The sequence below is a fragment of the Salmo salar genome, chromosome 15 (assembly GCF_965601325.2).
Source record: "Salmo salar chromosome 15, fSalSal1, whole genome shotgun sequence".
Lineage (NCBI taxonomy): Eukaryota > Metazoa > Chordata > Actinopteri > Salmoniformes > Salmonidae > Salmo > Salmo salar.
The window spans coordinates 92767613-92793758 of record NC_138305.1 but is presented as its reverse complement, the minus strand read 5'-3'; the positions used below and the strand labels follow the sequence as shown (position 1 = coordinate 92793758).

Genomic DNA, 26146 nt, shown 5'->3' with positions numbered 1-26146 from the left:
CAAGCCTACTACAAACCCACAATCCACAATGCAATGCTCTCACTTTCTGTGCTGGCTGACTAGCTAGAGGAAAATAGGCAGGTTTCTCAACTCCTACCCTGACATTGAGACGGGATTGCGTGACGATTAGCTTAGTAACGACGTGACGCAGCATTACAACGTGAATGTGATGGGTCGGTAGTCAGTTGGGTGGGGCATTTCTCCATTCATTGCCCAATGGGATTCCTATCTCCTCCTTTCTGTAATATCTCTGTTTCCCACAGACACAGGGCGATTTGCGACATGGTACTTGAAGGAGAAACAGAGTTGAATAATTTGGTACACTGTTTAGATTGAGCACATCTAAGCGAAATATGATGATATAAGCGGATGGATGTTGACGGATTTGGTGATCTGAAGAGTAGGTCATTGTTTTAAAAGCATTATGAAATGTGATCGTGTGTTATACCCCCATCTCCAGTGACGAGAATTATGGAGCTATAACGCTGTTCCTACATGTTTTCTGATTTTCACAGACAGACCACTTAGAAGTTAAATCATAGGGATTTTATTTTTTTACCCACTGACAGAACATAGACTGTCACCAAATTGACAGGAGTTTCATGATTTTTATTTCTAGGGGTGGATTATCCCTTTAATAGGCCTCACTGCTGTGGAGCTCTGCTTTGTCTATTCATATCTCAGGGCTTCCCCTCTCTTCAATTCCTGGAGAGATTTACAGAATACAAGTTTGGCTGTGCTCCTGTGTTCCAAAATGTGCATTTGAGCAATACCCTTTGAACAAATTGTATTAAATATTGTATAATTTGAAGATATAAACATTTAAATCAGTACAGTCCAAAAATGTTTTTTTTTACAAATCCTTGTCCAGGAGTAAATTTAACAAAAGCCAGGAAGCACAAAATCCCAAGCATTAAATGCCAAAGAAAGTAGGCTTACTACATCTATTGAGAATCTGATCTGAATACATGCCAAAAGTATTCTGTGATGGCATCATTTCATAGGGAAGAAAAGTAAACAAGGGGGAAGTGCTTTAATCAGCAAACTGGAAACAGGAGTGTGTTTTTTCACCTCTCTCTCACACACACAATAACACCTTGATAGTGATCTGAAAGTAGTCTAAATAAGGAATAATTAGCATTTAATGGGCCTTTATCTGGCAGGGGATCAGTCTAGCTAGAGTTAGAATTGTGATTTAGAAAGGGCTTTGCATACAGAGACTGAGGACACTGTCTGGCCCTCTGAGGACAGAGCAGAGCAGAGGAGATGTATACTATAGAGGACACCGTCTGGCCCTCTGAGGATAAGGACAGAGCAGAGGAGAGGTATACTATTTTTTTATTTATTTTTTATTTCACCTTTATTTAACCAGGTAGGCCAGTTGAGAACAAGTTCTCATTTACAACTGCGACCTGGCCAAGATAAAGCAAAGCAGTGCAACACAAACAACACAGAGTTACACATGGGATAAACAAACGTACAGTCAATAACAGATAGAAAATCTATATGCAGTGTGTGCAAATGTAGTAAGATTAGGGAGGTAAGGCAATAAATAGGCCATAGTGGCAAAATAATTACAATTAAACACTGGAGTGATAGATGTGCAGAAGATGAATGTGCAAGCATAGAAACTGGGGTGCAAAGGAGAAACAAATATGGGGATGAGGTAGTTGGGTGGGCTATTTACAGATGGCCTGTGTACAGGTGCAATGATCGGTAAGCTGCTTTGACAGCTGATCCTTAAAGTTAGTGAGGGAGATATAAGACTCCAGCTTCAGTGATTTTTGCAATTCGTACCAGTCATTGGCAGCAGAGAACTGGAAGGAAAGGCGGCCAAAGGAGGAGTTGGCTTTGGGGATGACCAGTGAAATATATCTGCTGGAGCGCGTGCTACGGGCGGGTGCTGCTATGGTGACCAGTGAGCTGAGATAAGGCAGGGCTTCACCTAGCAAAGACTTATAGATGACCTGGAGCCAGTGGGTTTGGCAACGAATATGAAGCGAGGGCCAGCCAACGAGAGCATACAGGTCGCAGTGGTGGGTAGTATATGGGGCTTTGGTGACAAAACGGATGGCACTGTGATAGACTGCATCTAATTTGTTGAGTAGAGTGTTGGAGGCTATTTCGTAAATGACATTGCCGAAGTCAAGGATCGGTAGGATTGTTAGTTTTACGAGGGTATGTTTGGCAGCATGAGTGAAGGATGCTTTGTTGCGAAATAGGAAGCCGATTCTAGATTTAATTTTGGATTGGAGATGCTTAATGTGAGTCTGGTAGGAGAGTTTACAGTCTAACCAGACACCTAGGTATTTGTAGTTGTCCACATATTCTAAGTCAGAACCGTCCAGAGTAGTGATGCTAGACGGACGGGCGGGTGCGAGCAGCGATCGGTTGAAGAGCATGAATTTAGTTTTACTTGCATTTAAGAGCAGTTGGAGGCCACGGAACGAGTGTTGTATGGCATTGAAGCTCGTCTGGAGGTTTGTTAACACAGTGTCCAAAGAAGGGCCAGAAGTATACAGAATGGTATCGTCTGCGTAGAGGTGGATCAGAGAATCACCAGCAGCAAGAGCGACGTCATTGCTGTATACAGAGAAAAGAGTCGGCCCGAGAATTGAACCCTGTGACACCCCCATAGAGACTGCCAGAGGTCCGGACAACAGGCCCTCCGATTTGACACACTGAACTCTATCTGAGAAGTAGTTGGTGAACCAGGTGAGGCAGTCATTTGAGAAACCAAGGCTGTTGAGTCTGCCGATAAGAATGTGGTGATTGACAGAGTCAAAAGCCTTGGCCAGGTCGATGAAGACGGCTTAACAGTATTGTCTTTTATCGATGGCGGTTATGATATCGTTTAGGACCTTGAGCGTGGCTGAGGTGCACCCATGACCCGCTCGGAAACCAAATTGCATAGCGGAGAAGGTACGGTGGGATTCGAAATGGTCGGTGATCCGTTTGTTAACTTGGTTTTCGAAGACATTAGAAAGGCAGGGTGGGATAGACATAGGTCTGTAACAGTTTGGGTCTAGAGTGTCTCCCCTTTTGAATAGGGGGATGACCACGGCAGGGATCTCAGACGAGAGGTGGAACAGGCTAGTAATATGGGTTGCAACAATTTCGGCAGATAATTTTAGAAAGAGAGGGTCCGGATTGTTTAGCCCAGCTGATTTGTAGGGGTCCAGATTTTGCAGCTCTTTCAGAACATCAGCTATCTGGATTTGGGTGAAGAAGAAATTGGGGAGGCTTGGGAACGTTGCTGTGTGGGGTGCAGAGCTGTTGACCGGGGTAGGGGTAGCCAGGTGGAAAGCATGGCCAGCCATAGAAAAATGCTTATTGAAATTCTCGATTATCGTAGATTTATCGGTGGTGACAGTGTTTCCTAGCCTCAGTGCAGTGAGCAGCTGGGAGGAGGTGCTCTTATTCTCCATGGACTTTACTATAGAGGACACCGTCTGGCCCTCTGAGGATAAGGACAGAGCAAAGGAGAGGTATACTATAGAGGACAGGGAGTCATTTCAGTTGCTTAATGTAAACACCAGGCTCTTCAAATCTACAGAGAATGTCATTGAGTGTATGAGGAACTCAAGGGAAAGTCAACACTGCAATATCTACATCAGAGTTTGAATCAACAATCTCCAGCACAGAGAGAGTCAGTCAGAAGAGGGAGGTCCTAACTATAGAAGGTCAACATAGGCCACTTTCACCAGTGAAGTCACAAGGCGCGATCCTCTGCCCAGGCGTTGCGGATGCATGTAAGATCTTACAACGCCTGGATAGGTATTTTACGTATCAGCTAACCACATCATATGTTTTAGCAATTTGTCAGTCGATGACACAGTCGATGACGTGGCATGCAGCCATTGGCTGATGCAACGAGGTCACTGTGGTTCTAGACTGGTCAGCAGATTCACCACAACTCTGATGTAGTCATAGCCTGCGTCGAGGTGACAGCCACAATACTTCAGAAACATGCTGGTAGAGGTTTGGTTTAGGGTCAGCTAAACCAAAGCCAAGAAACCCACAATCCTGAACTGGTGCAATCATAGGAAGGATTCTTTTCATTACGACATCATTTCGACATAGTTTCCCAAAAAATGTGTTGTGTTCATTTTGGCATCATATTTTCATGTTGAAATATAACAGCATAAAGTTTAGTACGGAGACTTTGAGCAATCTACTGCTGTGAATGGCAGTGTGGGTGGAAGAAAAACATTAGTGGCTTTCCTGTGTCTCCCGAAGCGGGACCCACCTCCCCAATCAGCAGCCCACTAACGATCCCAACCAACCCCAGTCTGATGGTTTCAGAGTTAATTAAACTATTTGATTTAGGCTGCAAGTGTCGAGCGCACAACACAGAAACTCCTCAGTACAAACACAGACTCCTCAGTACAAACACAGACTCCTCAGTACAAACACAGACTCCTCAGTACAAACACAGACTCCTCAGTACAAACACAGACTCCTCAGAACAATCACAGACTCCTCAGTACAATCACAGACTCCTCAGTATAATCACAGACTCCTCAGTATAATCACAGACTCCTCAGTATAATGACTGTTGCTGGTGAGGGTTGTCTAATTTGAGGCTTCTGAAATCAGCGATATATAAGCCGCTGGTTGCAGCCACTATTTCTAAGTTAGTTTTTTTTAATGAAGGGGCATTGTATAATGGTGGAAACTACTGATCTACCACTGATCTTCCCAGGATTAACCCAATAGAGTTTATGATGACATTCGAGAGAGAGGCAGTCAGAAGCCAAATTCCTCTCGCCCCCTTCCCACCCAAATACAGCTTTTTACCCATTCCACAGTTAATGGTCTTCCTCCCAGCTGCAAAGCTTATGTCACTTGAACACTATTATAATTGTTTTAAGCCAGCCAGGAAAAAAACAGATGCAGCTTTGAGTAAATAGCAAGAAATCACAATCACATTTTGTTGGACTACCAGATGGTGACTGCAGGCGGCTGCAGTCACCATCTGCAGTCGTGAAACCTTGCGGCAATGGGAATGGTATGGCACAGACAGATTCCCAGGGAACTGGTAGGTCTACATATGAGGGAAAGACTGGAGAAAGGGCAGCAGAACTGGAGCCTTTAAATGAACAAGGCAGGAATCACCTGGAATTAAGTGCAGAAAACTGCAAAAAGAAGAGTTTGCTGAAAATGCACTGTTGAGGACGTCCGCTCCACAAAGAGTTAAAAAGAACAAGTAAAGGAGCCTTTAAAAACATTAGTCCAAACCTCAGCTAGGGATGGGACTGCCTGAACAAAATCCCAACCAAAATGAAGTCACTCAACTAACTCGTCACAGAGTTTACACTTCTAAATCAAATCCTCACATAAGGGGAAACTGAATTAGCTCAAGTGTAGTGACCCAAACTGAGCCCGGGGCACTCTTGACCTCCCTCCCTCCCTCTTCCTAGCAGATATTGAGATCTATCCTGGGCCCAAAACCCAACGAGTAAACAGCTACAGCAGCAACGGTCTCTCTCTCCCGCTTTGAGAAACCAACTGCCGCACTGCTTCGACGAACTGACGCCAATACACTAAAGAAAATGCATGGCTGTACAAGAGGACGGTCTTCAGTCAGCAAAGCCAACAAACTGTCAAATGGGACCGTCACAAGCACACCAAGTATGGCATCGTCACATTATTACTGGACTGAATTACTGGAGCTATTTCAGACTCACTATTCCACTGTGGAGGGGAATGCCAGTTGAATAGTACTGTAATGTAACAACTTATTTTGGACCACATGGAGCCATGACACACGGCCTACGGTTCGATCAGAGCCAACACCAAACCAGGAAACAGACTGTCTGACTCCCAACTGCTATTTTGTCTGGTCATCCACTCAGCACTACACACAGGCACACGTGCACAGACACACGTGCACAGACACACGCACTCACACAAACACAGCATGTGTGTAGTGCTGCTGTCCAGGATCTCCTTACTCTTATGGGACAGGCAGAGGGATGATGAGAGTACCAGGGCCTGCTGGGACAGTTAGAGCTGAATGAGAGAGAGCACTGTGCAGAACGCTCACTCATACAACCAGTAAGCTGCTACAGTAGGCTGTATCCAATGACTAAATGAGGTAGGAACCTGCACCCTAATCTCATTAGGGTTTCCTAACAATTTACCAAAACTACCCAGCATCCAGGTTAAAACATTGTTTGTCAAACTCCCATCTTGAGTACTGTACTTCAAAAGCAGGAGTTAGAACAAAAACTACACACCCACCAATGTTGATCTGATAAACATTATCCCATCTCCAGAACCGGATCTTAATGTCACTGCAAAAAAATGTCCTCCCAAAGGACATTGGTCCTGTGCAGTGGAGCAGGAGGCCTGCAAATCAACAGAACTGGCCCAGGTGCAGAGAGCACCTGGGCCATACTGCTGTTTCGTATCAGGGTCGGTCCACCTCAAACAGCACAAGAAAGAGGGTTGACACCCACCATTTCTGATTGTTCTGGAATCATTTCTGTTGCTAGAAAGAAATAAGATTGCCATTTCTGCTTTTGTTGAAATATAATTTAATCTCTTGAGAAAATAATTTTTTTTGCGATTGCTTACACACTTGTTGCGGAATTTGACTCATTGTGTCAAAACTCTACACACAAGCCAAATAAGACAACACTTAGAGATAAACATCTCACTTCTATGTCAAAATTAAACTCTGCAATCAAAACCTAACAATCCTTTTTCAAAATTGTAATTTTTCAACAAAATGATACACACATGCACCATTTGAATTACTCTTTCAAAGCAGCAACACACTAATGTCTTTAGTACTTTGTACATTTTATCATACAGGCTTCTGTGAAAGATTGTTCAAGTACAGTACATCTACTCACATTCCAATGAACACAAAAATAGAAAGGCTTCAGAAAAAAATATAAACAGCTTATTTTTTTGCCATTGCAGGCTTTTACAACAACAAAAACACAAAGAAAAGTAGAATTACAGTACAGTAATCAATACAATATGTTACTGTAAACTCACGTAAACAAAAATAATTACAGTAAAATTGCAGTGCGATGGTAAACAAATAATAGTATTGTAAGGGATTGCACACACTGTACATTTGCACACACTGTACATTGATTTTTCTAATTTTTTCTATTGTGTTATTGACTGTACGTTTGTTTATGTGTAACTGTGTTGTTTTTGTTGCACTGCTTTGCTTTATCTTGGCCAGGTCGCAGTTGTAAATGAGAACTTGTTCTCAACTGGCCTACCTGGTTAAATAAAGGTGAAATAAATGTAAAAACATTTAAAAGGGATGGGGTGGATGGTTTATGGGTCCCGCCTTCTGTTAGGGTCTGGCCACATCACCTCATCCACATCACAAACAATGTCATCCCTGGCTAGGCAACAGGGAAAATATCGCCTTGAGTGTCGTATCCAACCCTGGACTGACCCCACCTCAATGTCTCCGCATGCCTCTTCCATTGCTTGCAGAAGAGGCAGGCGGTCATGTGGTTGGCGGTCATACACTTTCCAATGCCAAGCCGAAGATAATTCCTCAATCGATTTGAGAAAGGGGGAGTAAGGGGGCAAGTATACAACTGTGAAGTTATTGTGGTTGGTGAACCAGTCCTTGACCAGAGCAGCCCATTGGAAACTAACATTATCCTAGATGACAACAAACCTGGGCTGTCCTCTACAACTGCATGTAGCGCATCCAGAAATATGATTATGTGTGCAGTATTGTAGGGACCTAGGGAGGCATGGTGATGGAGAACTCCTTGCAGACTAATGGCGGCACACAAGGTGATATTTCAAAGTCCAGGACTCTCTGTAACAGAAAATGCATACACTGTACCGTGAATATGGTGTTTAATCAAAACACAGAACTACAATGTCTACATTTTCACACAAGGATGGGGGTGGGTTGGGTCAGACACATTCAGTCAAAAACTACAAGCTACAGGCAAGGCAGGTGCCCCACAGACAAGGAGGTCTTTGACTAATGCTGTTTCTCTCAAATGGAACCCTGTACAGCTGCTTCATCGTAAGTTGGTGTTGACGCAAGATGCAGTAGAGTTGACATACTGACATGGTTGATATTATGGAAGGTTGTGTGATCTGCGATGATTTGCTCTCCTAGTTGATGTAGGCGGATGGTGTTGTTTGCCAACACTAGATTGACAACGGCCAGTTCCTGTTCATGGTGAACAGACGTTGCCTTCCACCCTCAGGAGGTCGTCTGGAAGTTCTGTAGTAAATGCAAGAATAGGTCGTCATTGGTCATTTGTTTAAAAATATTTAACATACAGTAACATCAAAACTGTATTACATGTACTACACAGCACTATGCCTTATTTTTGTTCACTGAGGAGCATAGACCTAATATTGTAGGACTACATTGTATTGTACTGTGATGCAGAATGATGTGCAACAATTACATAGGTACAATCTAGTGTAGAAAGTTAAAAACATACCTGTTCTCCAATCTAAATGTCCATATTATGGATGCTAGGTTGGGCTGGACTCTCTGCCCAGCCTTCCTCATCATGAGGCCATGATTTATGACATGGTCCACCAAAGTGGCCCTAATGTCGTTGGAAATATTTCTCCGTCTATTGCCTGGGCCCCTTCTTCGTTCTTGTCCTCATCCTACTCCTCTCTCTCTTCCTCTACCTCTTCCTCTCGCTCTCGCTCTCACTGCCTCCATGTTTGCAAAGTTCTCACAAAAGAGGTGATCTTACCTGAGGTCTATTTGTAGTGCTAAGGCTCAGACTAATTGGGGTTCAATTACTGCAGAAGTGTTTTCGTGTGTGTGTGTGTGTGGGAGTTGCCAATTTCAGGTATGTTTTTCATTTTGAATAGAAGTGTTTCCCAATGATTGCAAGATATTTCATTCTTGAACGAAGTGTCTAATGTAAGAAACAGTGTGTAGTGTTTTGCAAGTGTGTTGCAGAACCGCAAACAAAGTGCAAACAAAGTGCAAAGGGTGCTGCAGAATTGCAAACAATGTGCAAAGCAGAAAATGTGTTTGTACTTTTGGTGCCTTTGTTTAAGGCATGGTTACAAAAGTTAAGGTTTTGATGCTTTTGTCTAAGCATTCACTTTCAGTGTGTAAGCAACCGGTAAAAACTGTAAGCTAATTGATTGCACCCAAATTGGCTCTTTTAATTTATAGAATGAGTATAATATTCAATAATTATAGTACCTAACATCTGATTTGGACAAAACTTTTTTCTAACAATGAGTAAAATATGAGGAATCCAAAGATGTGGTCAAAAGCTATCCACGGATACCCACATCCACTTCAATCCCACCCCAACAACAAGTATATAAACTCAGCAAAAAAAGAAACATCCCTTTTTGAGGACCCTGTCTTTCAAAGATAATTCGTAAAATCCAAATAACTTCACAGATGTTCATTCTAAAGGGTTTAAACACTGTCTCCCATGCTTGTTTAATGAACCATAAACAATGAATGAACATACACCTGTGGAAGGACGTAAAGACACTAACAGCTTACAGATGTTAGGCAATTAAGGTCACAGTTATGAAAACTTAGGACACTAAAGAGGCCTTTCTACTGACTCTGAAAAACACCAAAAGAAAGTTGCCCAGGTTCCCTGCATATCTGCGTGAACGTGCCTTAGGCATGCTGCAAGGAGGCATGAGGACTGCAGATGTGGCCAGGGCAATAAATTGCAATGTCCGTACTGTGAGACGCCTAAGACAGCACTACAGGGAGACAGGATGAACAGCTGATCATCCTCGCAGTGGCAGACCACATGTAACAACACCTGCACAGGATCGGTACATCCGAACATCACACCTGTGGGACAGGTACAGGATGGCAACAACAACTGCCCGAGTTACACCAGGAATGCACAATCCCTCCATCAGTGCTCAGACTGTCCGCAATAGGCTGAGAGAGGCTGGATTGAGGGCTTGTAGGTCTGTTGTAAGTCACCAGACAACGTTGACTGGCAAAAAGTGCTCTTCACTGACAAGTCACGGTTTTGTCTCGCCAGGGGTGATGGTCGGATTCGCGTTTATCTTCGAAGGAATGAGCGTTACACCGAGGCCTGTACTCTGGAGCGGGATCGATTTGGAGGTGGAGGGTCCGTCATGGTCTGGGGCGGTGTGTCACAGCATCATCGGACTGAGCTTGTTGTCATTGCAGGCAATCTCAACACTGTGCGTTACAGGGAAGACATCCTCCTCCCTCATGTGGTACCCTTCCTGCAGGCTCATCCTGACATGACCTTCCAGCATGACAATGCCACCAGCCATATTGCTCGTTCTGTGCGTGATTTCCTGCAAGACAGGGAAGTCAGTGTTCTGCCATGGCCAGCGAAGAGCCCAGATCCCAATCCCATTGAGCACGTCGGAGGGTGAGGGCTATGGCCATTCCCACCAAGAAATGTCCGGGAACTTGCAGGTGCCTTGGTGGAAGAGTGGGGTAACATATCACAGCAAGAACTGGCAAATCTGGTGCTGTCCATGAGGAGGAGATGCACTGCAGTACTTCATGCAGCTGGTGGCCACACCAGATACTGACTGTTACTTTTCATTTTGACCCCCCTTTGTTCAGGGACACATTATTCCATTTTTGTTAGTCACATGTCTGTGGAACTTGTTCAGTTTGTCTCAGTTGTTGAATCTTACGTTCATACAAACATTTACAGATGCTAAGTTTGCTGAAAATAAACGCAGTGAGAGGACATTTAGTATCAGTTCTCTATGTTTGACAAGTAGTAAGGAGCTGCGCCTCAGATTATTGTTCATTTATCCTATGTAATGTATTCTCAGTGAATTTGGAGATGTTTCCCCCTCCCCCCAATTAAGAGAAATTAGTAATTGAATACATCCTGATATTATTATATTTTTTTATTGGATGTATTTAACCTTTATTTAACTCGGCAAGTCAGTTAATAACAAATTCTTATTTACAATGACAGCTTACAGGGGTAAAGTGGTTTAACTGCCTTGTTCAGGGGCAGAATGTCAGATTTTTACCTTGTCAGCTCAGGGATTCGATGCAGCAACCTTTCGGTTACTGGCCCAACGCTCTAACCACTAGGCTACCTGGCTAGTTCTGACCACTAGATGGGGCTGTTCCTGCTATTAGGAGACTGCTTTAAAAAATAGTCTATAGAGCAGGTATGACAGAAACCCATGCTTTGGTTTTGTTGACCTGGCCACTGTTTCAAATGGTAACTTTTTATAATTTGTGTCACAAATCCAATGCAAGTCAATGGTACCTATATTATTATTTTCACACGTCATGTCCAAACCATCCTAAAGTATCTAAAATTGTGTTGTGTAACTCAATGTTACTTATACATGATTTGAATATGAAGCGTGAAAATGCTAAAATAGGTACCATTGACTTGCATTGTATTTGTGCCACACATGCTAAACATGACATGGATAAAGCAGCACTAGTGAATACATGTGCAGGTTACGGCATTGAAATAGAATTGCATTCCATTATGGCCTCATTGACTTGAATGGGGATGTCACTTCTAGTAATTATATTTCTATGGGCTATAGTACCGCTACTCTAACATTGCACGTTTTGATTTGGGAGATATATTATAAATGTGATGAACGTATTTCATGGCTATCATCTAGAGTAGTGAATGATGAACATAATTTCAGAGACCCTCAGTTCCTCTGTGAAACATAAATAAATCTGTGGTTTGTTTTACTTTACTTGATTTGTGATTATGGGCTCAATATTAAATCAAATAATCCCAATTCAAATATGTGGGGGAATACTAGCTGAATGTTTTAATTTATCTTGCCATAGCTCTTTCTATGGTGATGTAGTGAAATGAGAAGCACAGAAGTACTTTAGCTCATTTAGCAAACCCACCAACCGTGTCATTTCACTGCAACAAGGGTTTCATTCAGCAAACCCACCAACCGTGTCATTTCACTGCAACAAGGGTTTCATTCAGCAAACCCACCAACCGGGTCATTTCACTGCAACAAGGGTTTCATTCAGCAAACCCACCAACCGTGTCATTTCCCTGCAACAAGGGTTTCATTCAGCAAACCCACCAACCGGGTCATTTCACTGCAACAAGGGTTTCATTCAGCAAACCCACCAACCGGGTCATTTCACTGCAACAAGGGTTTCATTCAGCAAACCCACCAACCGGGTCATTTCACTGCAACAAGGGTTTCATTCAGCAAACCCACCAACCGTGTCATTTCACTGCAACAAGGGTTTCGTTCAGCAAACCCACCAACCGGGTCATTTCACTGCAACAAGGGTTTCATTCAGCAAACCCACCAACCGTGTCATTTCACTGCAACAAGGGTTTCGTTCAGCAAACCCACCAACCGGGTCATTTCACTTCAACAAGGGTTTCATTCAGCAAACCCACCAACCGGGTCATTTCACTGCAACAAGGGTTTCATTCAGCAAATCCACCAACCGGGTCATTTCACTGCAACAAGGGTTTCATAAGTGGCAAGTTGGTCATTTAAAACACCCGACTCTTTCTTCATAAACATGGAGCTGAGGTTAGAGACGCTATATTTTTCTGATGCCAAATTGCAATCCACCCCCAGCTCTGAAAAATCCCCAAACCCCTAATTTACACACCCCCATGGACCTCATAAACATAAGGGATGTTTTAACTACAGGTCGTTCACACCTTTCCACGGTGACCACCGAGGGGGGTCCAGTCCTTCCCACCTCTAAAGGGAAAAACAGTGAGGCTGATGGGAGGAGAGTCACACTGCCATCCCTCTGATCATCTCCCATTCACCACAGCTGTCTGGAAACAAACTGTCTCTGTTGTCTCCCAAGCACCCTCTTGTGCAAACTGACTGCCAGAGTAGCAGAACTTTGGTCAATTCCATTTAATTGAAAATGTGAATCTGAACTGGAAAGAGCTAGTCTATTTTGATTCCAATGTTTGGTCTGGCTAGGTCCATTTTCCCTAAAAGGAGAGTGCCGTTACCAAATCTGCACAATGAATAGACCCTAATAGGGTTAAACAAGCCAGGACTTCTGGCAGTAAAGATTTAATCTACCTAAGTGTGTGTCGTCAGGGCGACTCAATCGAGGAGTCAGCTGCTGAGTATGTGACGTCCTGAGGGCATTCCCACCACACAGGCACAGCAGACCTAACACAGCAGACCTAACACAGAGGTCCACAGGCCAATTAGGCTTATCATGACCAAACACACGTACCTTTTTCCACTGACTGACCTACACACACACACGCGCACGCACGCACACACACACACACACACACACACACACACACACACACACACACACACACACACACACACACACACACACACACACACACACACACACACACACACACACACACACACACACACACACACACACACACACACACACACACACACACACACACAGGCTTCTTTATATAAGCCTCCCATTACCGAACAGGGCAGTAAAATCTAGACAGGCCTTCAATGTTTGAGACAGGGTTGTTTCATGACCTCGGTCACCAGGCTAAGCATGTCCCCATTAACCTTTCAAACAACACACTAATGTTACAGAGTGACCAGACCAACCTCACAGGCCTGAAGCAAGAACAGAGAAAGACTCAAAGGCCTTTTAAAAAGTGAATAAATAAAGAAAGAAAATGGAGTCACATGGAAAGCTTCTCAGACGGAAAACAGCAAACCTTTTCTGACATCCCACAAAGAGCCCCATTGTCCAACACACAGGGCCATGAAAAGCAGCTAATCGCAGAGCAGAGAACCTGAGTGAAGAATAGCTTGGCAGCCCAAATACACATGCCCAATTTAAACAACGACTACCCCACACACAAACTATGATTTATAAGAATCTCACAAAATAAAACAATACCAACAATGAAAACAATACCAGAAACCTGTTTGATCATATATGGAGAGTGAGACAGTGTAGACACAGAGGAAAAAGCTATGTTTTAGTTGCTAACAGAGCCCCCAGTGTCAATATTGTATTTGCAGAAACACTATTTAAGGGTGTAAACTCCAGGAAAGTGACCAACATGAACACGGTGACCTCAATCTGGGTACGTCACAGTCAAACCATCCATGATCTAATCCAGAACACCACCCCATCTAGACCACATGTGGCAGGGATAGGCTGGGGAACATTATCAGCAGCAGCAGCAGCAGAGGCATCCATGAGCAAACATCTCCTTATGACGGTCTTGTAATGTAATCTGTACAGAACTACACCACACAGAAAGACAGACAGAGACTATCCTCAGTAATTCAGGTCAGCCCACCGGATTTGTGATGCACTGAGTATCTGACAGACTCCTTGAGTATTTAACTTCATCAGAGTTCAAAAGGTCTCTTGATATATCCTCTATTCTCTTCCTCTGACAGACAGATAGGAAAGCCTGCTGTTATTGGGACAGGACAATGGAAATGTCTTTGATAAATCTATGAAGCAGACATCGGTCAGTCCAGACAGACAAGACCCTCGCGGACGGCCTGTCATCTATAGTCTGACCTCAGCCATCTTAGCAGTCCATCCCCTGATCTCTGTCTGGCATCAGAGACAGGGGAGGAGGAATGTGATGCTGCTGGATGGATGGAGAGGTATTAGGCAGGTCTTCTTCTCAACATGGTGGATCTGGCCCGCCACTGAGGCCTCTCTGAGATTCATATCACATCAGGTTGAGGAGCAGACCTATCCTTACAAGGCCCCACACTGTGCTGCCTCTCCCTCTCTAGATTACTAACACACACAGCGCTACTTCTCCCTAGTCCACACACACACACACACACACACACACACACACACACACACACACACACACACACACACACACACACACACACACACACACACACACACACACACACACACACACACACACACACACACACACACACACACACTCTGTCTACTAGCTAACTTCACTCTATTAGACCAGGCCAGGGGGCATGACAGGAATCAGACACACATACACACTCATGGGGCCATGCTATCAGTGAGGGTGAAAGTCTGTCAGTGTGTAGTAGGGTGAGGGAGATGAATGTATGAGAAGGTTCTATCTTGCTCTTTCTCATTTTTGTGTGTCTCTGTGGGCCTATGCTGCTGTTGAGGCTCAGAAATAAAACACACACACACAGGCAGACAGAGAGAACACCCTCCCCATCCCGGCCAGACTGACCTCACCCCTGTATTCCAGCTACTCCCCTACTCCCCCGTGTCGCCACAATGTGGGTGATAGTCTGATAACTGAGAAGAAAACGAGTGATAACTGGAAACTTTTCTGTTTCTGATGTGTCCGTTTCCTGTTGGTTTATGTTATTGACGTGTGAAGCTGTCACAAACAATGATGGTGAGATGTGGAAGAATTAGACTGATTTGGACCACTGGTTGCTAAATTTGACTCTGCTCTCATTCTGTGTTTGGTTTGGCTACACATTTGGTAGTAGCATTAGCAAACACATTCAAATCAAATTGTATTTGTCACATGCTTCATAAACAACAGGTGTACACTAACAGTTAAATGCTTACATACGGGCCCTTCCCAACAATGCAGAGAAAAATATATACAATACCAGTCAAAACTTTGAACACACCTACTCACGCAAGGGTTTTTCTTTAACTGTACTATTTTCTAAATTATAGAATAATAGTGAAGACATCAAAACGATGAATTTATTTTTAATTTAACCAGGAAAGTCAGTTAAGAACAAATGGTAATTTACAATGATGGCCTACAGCGGCCAAACCCGGACGACACTGGGCCAATTGTGCGCCGCCCTATGAGACTCCGAATCAAAGCTGGTTGTGATACTTCCTGGATTCGAACCAGGGTGTCTGTAGTGATCCCTCTAGCACTGAGATGCATTGCCTTAGACCGCTGTGCCACTCGGGAACCCTGAAATAACACATATGGAATCATGTAGTAACCAAAAAAAAGTGTTAAACAAAGCAAAATATATTTATATTTGAGATTCTTCAAAGTAGCCATCCTTTGCCTTGATGACAGCTTTGCACACGCTTAGCATTCTCTCAACCAAATTCATGAGGTAGTCACCTGGAATGCATTTCAATTAACAGGTGTGCCTTGTTACAAGTTAATTTGTGGAATTTCTTTCCTTCTTAATGCGTTTGAGCCAATCCAAGTCCATATTTTGGCAAGAACAGCTCAAATAAGCAAAGAGAAACGACAGTCCATCATTACTTTAAGACATGAATGTCAGTCAATCCGGAAAACCATCAAGCACTATGATGAAACTGGCTCTCATGAGGACCGCCACAGGAAAGGAAGACCCAGAGTTACCTCTGCTGCAGAGGATAAGTTCATTAGAGTTACCAGCCACAGAAATGGGCAATTAACTGCACCTCACAGAGTTCAGGTAACAGACACATCTCAACATCAACTGTTCAGAGAAGACTAAGTGAATCAGGCCTTCATGGTCGAATTGCTGCAACGAAACCACTACTAAAGGACACCAATAAGAAGAAGAGACTTGCTTGGGCCAAGAAACACGAGCAATGGACATTAGACAGGTGGAAATCTGTCCTTTGGTCTGATGAGTCCAAATTTGAGATTTTTTGGTTCCAACCGCCATGTCTTTGTGAGACACAGTGTAGGTGAACAGATGATCTCCACATGTGTGGTTCCCACCGTGAAGCATGGAGGAGGAGGTGTGATGGTGTGGGGGTGCTTTGCTAGTGACTGTCTGTGATTCATTTAGAATTCAAGGCACACTTAACCAGCATGGCTATCACAGCATTCTACAGCGATATGCCATCCCATCTGGTTTTCACTTAGTGGGACGATCATTTGTATTTCAACAGGACAATGACCCAACACACCTCCAGGCTGTATAAGGGCTATTTGACCAAGAAGGAGAGTGATGAGTGCTTTATCAGATGACCTGTCCTCCACAATCACCCGACCTCAACCCAATTGAGATGGTTTGGGATGAGTTGGACCGCAGAGTGAAAGAAAAGCAGCCAACAAGTGCTCAGCATATGTGGGAACTCCTTCAAGACTATTGGAAAAGCATTCCAGTTGAAGCTGGATGAGAGAATGCCAAGAGTGTGCAAAACAGTTGTCATGACTGTCCTGTGAGCATCCAAATGGGTCAGATCAGCTTGGCAATGGATGACAGTAACCAGACACTCTCTCACCCACAGAGGGGGGAGGAGGGAGCTGCTGGAGGGTTGACAGCTCACACCCTGTCATAAATTAGGAATGTCCCTTTGTCTTCAGAGACTTTTCCCGATGAAACTCTAACATATTCTAAAGCGAATACTGGAACAATATTTCTAACATAAGAATGTGGGAAATGGTCAGAGGTGATCTAAAAAATAATAATGTCATATGGGATGTTATTTTGCGATGTCATAAAAAGTGTTATAAAGGAAATACTGTAACTTGAAAAGTATATACTCTACATGTACGAAGTCTCAATCCTTTACGTTGTGCATGAAATATGAGTAATGATGAAAGTATCTTTGTTAAGATAGGAATTTGATTTTAGGAGAGACCATTCTACTACCTCTCAAACCATCCTATTCTACTACTCTTCTCAAATCACCGTATTCTACACCTTTCATCACCAATGGGAACCGTCAAAATGGCTGGCTAGCCTATCTTCCAAGGAGCATCTTCCAGAGAGAACAACAGTAGAAGACAGGGGAGGGGAGAACCCTTTTGGACAATCAGAGCCTCACAAGCGTGTCGCTGAAAGGCCCAACACCCTTTCTAAGGAGTGAGGGTTCCGACAGTGAACAAAGGCATTTAAACGTAAATACGTTCATGATTTCTTACTCCAAATGGGTGGCGGTTCATGTGCAAAGGATGTGATTACTGTGAGAATAGTTTCTAAAATGTATCAACGATAAGTGTCTTTTTCTCTCTCTCTCCGTCTACATGTCATTGTGTAACAAGCCCCCATATGTTGTGTCAGTCCGCTAGGGACCTTTTTCTAATGTATTAAGTGTGTATGTTATCCTGTGTTATCATTTAGTTAGCTAGTAAATAAATAATTAAACCAATTTGTGTAGTACTGAATCATAAGTAAGGCTGGGTTTTTTGCAGATGCAGGAGGTTACGACTGTTCAGAATGATGATATGATACGAGGTTATGATTAATACATTGACTGTTTTATGGATGTGATAGGTAAACAACCGCTCTCGTGGTGCCCCAAATTCCTAATGAGTTAATTGTTACAATATTAATTTAATTGGGTAACAATTAAACATAGTTAGTTGATTCGATAAATAACAGTCATCAGATTAATGAAAGTAAAGTCACAACACCGTTATCAAGGCAAAGGGTGGCTACTTTGAAGAATCTCAAATCTAAAATATATTTTGATTTGTTTAACACTTTTTTGGTTATTCCATGTGTAGAAAATGTAGAAAATAGTTTTTAAAAATTAAGAAAACCCTGGAATGAGTAGGTGTGTACAAACTTTTGACTGGTCCTTTAAATAATTGAAAAATTGAAAGATAACAAGGAATAAATACAAAATGAATAACGATAACTTGGCTATATACACAAGTACAAAATCAAGTGTGTGGTAGATGCTAAATGCAGTATCCATCTTCTAGAACACAGTACACATGTTCTAGAATCTTAAACCCATTGTCTCTTCTCTCCTCCCCTTACCACGATGTCTCAGCTGTTAAAAGTTAAGATGAAGTAATCGACGGGAGAGATGACTGCTGTTCATGCTGTTGCTGTGACTTCACACTACATATATGAGACGGACGGGGCCTGGGCAGACAGAGGGGGATGGGGGTTAAAGACCCTGCAGAATGACATCAGACCAGAAGAGGGGGAGGAAGGGGTGAGGAGGAGGGAGGTAGATGGGCTTTAACACACTCTCCTCTGACTCAGTGTCTGCTAGCATCACATCCTAAATCATACAGATTTGATAGACCTGTCTGTGTCTGAACTATAGTCAAGACGACTAGGGAAGTGGGGAGGAGAAACACTGGGAAACTGGAGTCACTGGCGACCCACTCGGCACAAAGCCCCTCTCCTAAACCCCTAGGATGCTCTGGCAGGTGAGACCATTCTGGGCAGACAGACACAAACACAGTCAGCCAGGACATCTGACTGCGTCTGACCCCGGCAGCCCAGTGTAGCTTCATTTTGGTTAATGATTAATTATTACAATTACAGGGCAGATAGCTAGGTCCAGGCTGAGTCGCTGACACGGCATACTGATTAGTGGTGGTCGACACACACAGCAAACAGCCCATGGACAGCAGTGACTGTCTGGGTGCCTTCCATCATAAACTATGTCTGTCTTCAGACTATCTATCAGTCCAGACTATCTACCCTGACCACATTTTGGCTGTGCTGCTCCAGTAGTCTGTAAGTACCTGTAATAAGTGTGACATGGACTAAGTTTTAAACCCTTCTTAAAGAGTCCGGTACTTTTGTATACTTTCTAGCCAGTAGTTCTGAGAGTAGCACTCACGAGTCAAATATGGTCCCCAAAAACTGCGTACTACATCACATATGTGCAGATATGTGTACCACATCATTGCTCTCTATCTCGCTCTGCTGTGTGTGCATCTTTCTAGCTGTCACTCAAAAAACGAGGGGTCTGAAGCTCATTGGTTATAACTCGAATTGCTAGGGGTTGGCCCACATGGGGGGAAATGTAGGGAAAATGGTACAAGCACAGCTTCCAGAAAAAACAGTTGCTTTCAAACTAGGGATTTCATGGCAAATGGAGGTAAGACGGTAATTCTGCTCATAGATTGTGCATGTATGAACTACACATTGACACATCCAGCCCAACGCGGGAGGTTTAGAAATACTTAGCAGTCGCCAAAGTTCCGGAGAATGTCTTTTATGAATGATTTCAGCAGAACTATAGACTGGCAATTCACAGTAACAGAATCACGCTGAGACTCATATTTTTTATTTCAAAGTTTAACAAAGCAGACAACTCTATGCAGAAGGACTACTTTCAACAATTTACACAGAATTTTCTAAAAACTCTAAAATATCTACTCCGAATTAAGATTCAATGATGTCTGCAGAAAGAATGGGGTGTTAACTATGACATGACACATTAACACCCGGTAACGGAATTGCGGTAAATAGGCATACAAAGGTATACATTTGCAAAATTCTTCTTTGCATATTTGGGTATTATTCTACACACTGGCTATTATTTTAATAGAGTTCTGCCGCCAAACAAGACCACATAGACGTCTATATTTCACAAGTTTGGACATTAGAGATCAGTACAGTACTATACTGTACTGAACTCTACTGTACTGAACTATAATCTACTTTTCTTTACTCTACTCTACTGTGCAGTACTGTGCTTTCCAAACTTGGGAACCCAGCTGTGGTTTGTGACTACTACGCTTTCCCATTGTAGCCAACTCAATTGCAGAAATTCTGTTACCGATTTTTCTGAAATTCGAGTTTCAATCACTTAATAATTTATAGATATATTTTTTAAAGATCAGTAAATACTAAGTGATAGGTCTACCTTTACTTCTTACTTCTGTGAACTTTCATTATGCTCCCTACTGAGGTAGAGAATTTAGAAAATATCTTAAAGATATGTGGGTTTTTGGTAATGGAATTTGAAGTCACAAGGCAATGTTTCTTAAACTTAGAAGACAAAACATTTTCTCTGAAACTATATAGGTGTTGATATTAGTTGGCAGGGATCCTTACTTCAACATTGTGTTTTGGTAGAATTTTTAACACTTTATAAAACTTTTTTTGGTAGATGTTTTCTAAGACCCCTTTTCCAATATGTTTGACCAGGAATTAAAGCCTTTGCTTATTCCACATTTTTAGGATGGAACATTTTTGAAAAATGTATATATGCCTTAATTTCTCAAATATAGACTCTCAAATATAGACTCTTTTCATTTTACACCCACTTTGACATGCTTCTATGAACTTCACGTTGGTGCTCGTGGGTCCTTTCACATGGAAATGACATGGCAGGACTGATGTGATGGAGCCACTGCATGCCAGGATGCTGAGATAAAAGTCACAGCTTGTTTGTGACTCAGAGGTCACATTCCCACACGTTTTCCAATAGGAAAGATTACGTTTTTATTCCCAATCCTACCATAGGGCGGTCACTGGTCAAGTCATCATATGAGGGTAACCTTTTTCCAGCGCATCGTGCACGGATGGGTGGATTTGTAACCAAAACCAAAAGAGAAAATCTAATTCCATATGTGCATTTACCTGATGTAATAACAGATTTATTAAATGTAGGCTATACCAAAAGATTCAGTTGATATTCACGGCAACTCGTGAATAAACCCTCTAACCTCCTGGGATAATGTTTACCACTTACCATATAATGAAAATGACCGACAACTACCTAATTTGTCCCACCGTGTTCACAGTAACTTTCTAAATGACTCCCAGGATATAAAAAATACTCACCTTGAAGAATTGGTCAAGTAAAATTCCACGGAATATCCAAAGTAGCTCCCATTAGGTCCGCTGTAGACAGAAGGGTTCTCCACGTCCAAGTTGAATGTATCACACAACGGTAGCAGAATTATTAGACAAAACCCAATGCAGAATAATGAGTTGTTCAGTTTTCCCGGTGTCTTCGAATGGTATCTTTTGGAACCCATTCTATTTCTCAATTAATCCACTACAATTGTATTTGTTTTAATCAACACTTTTTAGATCAGTGGAGCATGTGGAGTGGTTGTTCTATGTCTCTAAACTGCATGCATTGAAACTCAAACTCGCTGTATCTCTCCTAAATGCTGAGGCAGCTTCTTCCCTTGATTCGCTCTCCCTCGCTACGCACGATCCTCTGTCCTAATTGAAGGGATATTGAAAGGAGGGAGTTCCTCGACTCGTGACAAACTTTTGAAGAGGTGGAGCTCTTAATTCAGAAAAAGACTGACAGAAGAACAACTTGTAATGTCCATCTAGAGTGGGCTACACTCAGAACGGAGCCATCTATATGATACTGAAATCTTCCCGAACTGTCTGGAGAAATCTTCCCGAACTGGGTATTTTGATAATTGTATCCTCTCCTTGGCAAGATCTGGGTATTCTGATAATTGTATCCTCTCCTTGGCAAGATCTGGGTATTCTGATAATTGTATCCTCTCCTTGGCGCGCAGCCACCATTTGCGTTCAAACCTTTAGAATGGGGAGGGGATTTAGGTCTATCTGCCTAATAAAGATCACATGGTTGTCTCTCTGTAACCTTTTCTACCTGGGTGATGCTAACCAACAGAGATTTAACAAAGAATACCAGATACAGTATATTATTGACTTGGTGGTCAATTGATACAGAGTAACATCATCGGTATTTATCATCCTATTATCTCAACTCTCAATTACCTTTTCTACCTCGAGTTGTTACTAAGTATTCCTCCTGGTTGGAATGGAGTGAGGAGAGTGGTTATTTACCAACATTATTTTCTTGAGGAAGGTTACACAGGAACTTGATGATCATCAGTAGATTTAGAGGTTTGGGGTGATATAGTGGTCAAACAATTAATTATAATTCATCAGACATTCTGGAAAATACAATGTATGTTGTGAATTCGAACAACTGTTTCCATCTTGCCCATATGCAGCCATATGCTACAGTATGCATGAGTAGGCCAGTATCACACAAGTCTGGGCTGCGTATGTGTTCTCTATTAGTTGAATAATGCAACATAAGATCTGATTCAGGAAGATGATGCATTCTGTCCTTCATCTCTCACAGTATGAGGTTATTTCTCCCAGGGTGTGGGAACTAACTGAGAACATTTCCTATTTCTGTTTCTGAGTCACACCAAGAGAGACCCACACAGTTGGAAAGTGGTTACGTTGCAAGTCAGAAGCAACCACCTCACTGAAATGAGATGTTCAATAAAGCCACTCGCCTGGCTGGAATTGTGTCTGTTGGTTTAGCTGATTCACACAGCTAAAGGGGATTGGGACTGAGGGGCCACATTAGCTGGGTGGCACTAAGGACTGTCCACTCAAGGCTCACTCATATTTGGAACTACACTTCCAGAAGCAATGGTTTTAATACTCTAACTCTTTAGAATCAAAATGGGTTCAATGGCTGGCTTCATATTTGACATCAAAAAGGTTCAATATAGAACCACAAAGCACCCTTACTTTTAGTTCTATAGTATAGTCTTCATGCCGAGGGGGGGTCGTAGAGTCGTAGAGCTGCTGGGATAATAATGGGGATCGTCTGCGGGGCGATTCACAGCTGTTGGGGGCAACGTGCCGGTTCACAGCCCTAATTCTGGAGCTAGTGCTCCCATTCATCACTCTCTCTCGCTCCCTTTTTAGACCCACATGATGAGCTTGCAGATGGATGAAAGTGAAACCGTCTGTTTATGACAAGGGTTTATAGTTTCTACCCAGATCATATAACCATCTAACGATTACCAATTTTATTTCCGATCGCAAGATTGTATAATTTCCAATGGTACAGCGATTTTCCATACACTTCTGAACACTCCCCCCCAACCCACACACTCATTGCCTCAACAACAAAACATCTGAAAGATGGGCACAGATATCAGTTTAACATCTAGTTTTGATTTACATTTGGTTGAGTTGCCAACTAACGTGAATTCAATGTGAAATAAACCAAACATTTCACACTGTCATTGGATTTAGATTAAAAGTCGGGTGACTTTAAGACTTTTTGCAAATCCAATCAGTTTTCTATGTTGATTCAACATTATAACATTGAATTCTTCGGTTGAAATGACTTGGAAACTGTAACACCCTGATCTGTTTCCCCTGTCTTTGTGCTTGTCTCCACCCCTGTTGTGCTTGTCTGCCCCCTGTTCTAGTAATAAGCATATGTTACTTCGACACTGTCTGCATCTGGGTCTTCTCCTGAAACGTGATAGGAAACAATGTTGATTCAACCAGTTTTTGCCCATCTTCATATGTATGTCTGTTGATTTTCAAACCATTGCAAAAGATCTTCTGACATGTTAACACTGTTGGGTCTTGCGACCTCAATATGCTTGTATGGACAGGACTTAAAGGATAAAAATAAATACAAATAAGTCCACGGTTGATATAGTCCCAAAATGTTTTGCATGTCAGCAGATATTGAACTTTCAAGAAACAAAATGTCACTTGACACATCATCATGATGACTTGTGTTGTGATTATTGTGGTAGACAGACAGGCATGCACCCTGACAAAGCAGGGTCAAAAGTTTGAGGTCAGACAGACGAGAGAGGTAAAGGAATACGTAAGGGATAGATAAGAGCGCTGTGTGCTCCTAGTCATTATTATTATGGCTGATTGTTCCACCTAGCACTCTGAATTGTTGACCGGTTGTGTCACGTCCTGACCAGTAAAGAGGTTATTTTGTTATTATAGTATGGTCAGGGCGTGGCAGGGGGGTGTTTGTTTTGGGAGTTTGGGTTTGATCTATGTTATCTATTTCTATGTTTTCCTTTCTAGTTCTTCTATTTCTATGTTGTGTATGTTTGGGTTGATCTCTCATTGGAGGCAGCTGATCCTCATTGCCTCTGATTAGAGGTCATATTTAAGTAGGGGTTTTTCTTCATGGGTTTTGTGGGTAGTTGTTTCCGTGTATAGTCTGAGCACCTTACAGGACTGTTTTCGTCGTTTGTTTTGTATGAGTATTTTTTTCCTTTCTTTAATGAATAAGAAGATGAGCAATTTAACCGCTGCATATTGGTCTGATGATTTCTCCTCCTCAGACGACGAACTTTGTGACAGGTTGCATCAGACTGGTCTCATAAACTTGTAAGAACATAGTAAAAGAAAATCCGGGACACTCAAATTTAGTATATGTTTACATGTTTAGTATGGTTAAATGAGATAGGTTACTTAAAGCAAAAACGAAAGGAGATTGGTTGGTCGGGGTGGATGGGTGGGCGTATAACTCAAACGTCTAGCAACCCAAAGGTTGCGTGTTTAAATCTCATGGACAACTTTAGCATTTTCGCTAATTAACAACTTTGCAAACTACTTACTACTTTTTAGCTACTTTTCAACTACTTGGCATGTTAGCTAACCCTTCCCATAACCTTAACCCTTTTAGTTAACCATTCCCCTAACCTTAACCCTTTAACCTAACGCCTAACCTTAACCCTAACCTTAGCCCCTAACCCCTAGAGCTAGCTAACGTTAACGTTTGCCACAACAAATTGGAATTCGTAACATATCATACGTTTTGCAAATTCTTTGTAATTTGTAACATACATATGAAATCGATGATGGACATCCACAAGTTAATACATACCATACGACATGTAACATATCATACTAAATGGAGTGTCTTGGATTTATGTACAGAATAATACGAAATGCTCTTGGACCACGTTGGTTGCATATCTCACTGACCCGGGAAAAAATGCTTACTGACTTAATTAAACACAATTTTCTGGATGTTGCATACCACGTTCAGCCAATCAGGTTGCAGGAGTCTGTTGTTTCCCCTGGATGAACGCGGCGCAATAAATCAGGAAGTAGCATTAGCCACTCGTGGTGGTGGGAAATTGTGTTTTATTAAGATAGTTTGCATATTTTCTCTGTTTTTTTTAAGCCGGCGGGCCATTAAATTGAGTTATGGAGGAAATAGATGCCTTTGCAGCTTGAATGAAGGATGTTTTATGTACGACCTGGTCGCCAAGGGACACGAGTGTATAGCCGGCTGGGCACATTAAAGTCGGATGCAGATGACAAATGACGTAAAATAAATAATAGTGCCATCTGGTGGCTGGTTGGGCTAACATTAAGCTGCTCAAAAACCTGTGAAGAAACACTGTGATGACACTATTAAAAACATTGTATTAACATGTTGGAATATACTGTCCGTTATGTTATTAAGTAATAACAAAAAAACAACACTCAACTCTAACACCATGTAATTGTATAGCAAGTCCTATATAATTACTGTAGTAATTACAGTGTTAGTACACAGGTATAAGTGTGACTTTATTGCATTATGCAGTTCAGCTTAGAACTCAGCCATTTTAGTACAGGGATTCTTATCTTGTAAATACATGTACTACTTCGAAAGCTCTCCAAACAGGAAGGGAATGTAACTTTGGTACTGTACAGCTAATATGAAGCTAAAACAACTAAAACAAGATTAGGTAATGCAGTTGGATTTAGGTCATGTTTTTTTGTCTCACATGTCACTTTCCAGGAGTGGTGTCATTTCAACTAA

The 26146-nt window shown here is 42.3% G+C and overlaps 1 protein-coding gene across 1 annotated transcript in view; it reads right to left on the bottom strand.

The window, feature by feature from the left end:
* Positions 1 to 21804, bottom strand: part of LOC106572511 (integrin alpha-5) — an 80545-nt gene extending 58741 nt beyond the window's left edge. The window contains exon 1 of the mRNA XM_014146741.3: positions 21391 to 21804. Within this exon, the coding sequence (XP_014002216.1) occupies positions 21391 to 21587 (197 nt within the window). The 5' untranslated portion in view covers positions 21588 to 21804. The remainder of the gene's footprint in view (positions 1 to 21390) is intronic.
* Between the last annotated feature and the right edge of the window lie 4342 nt (positions 21805 to 26146).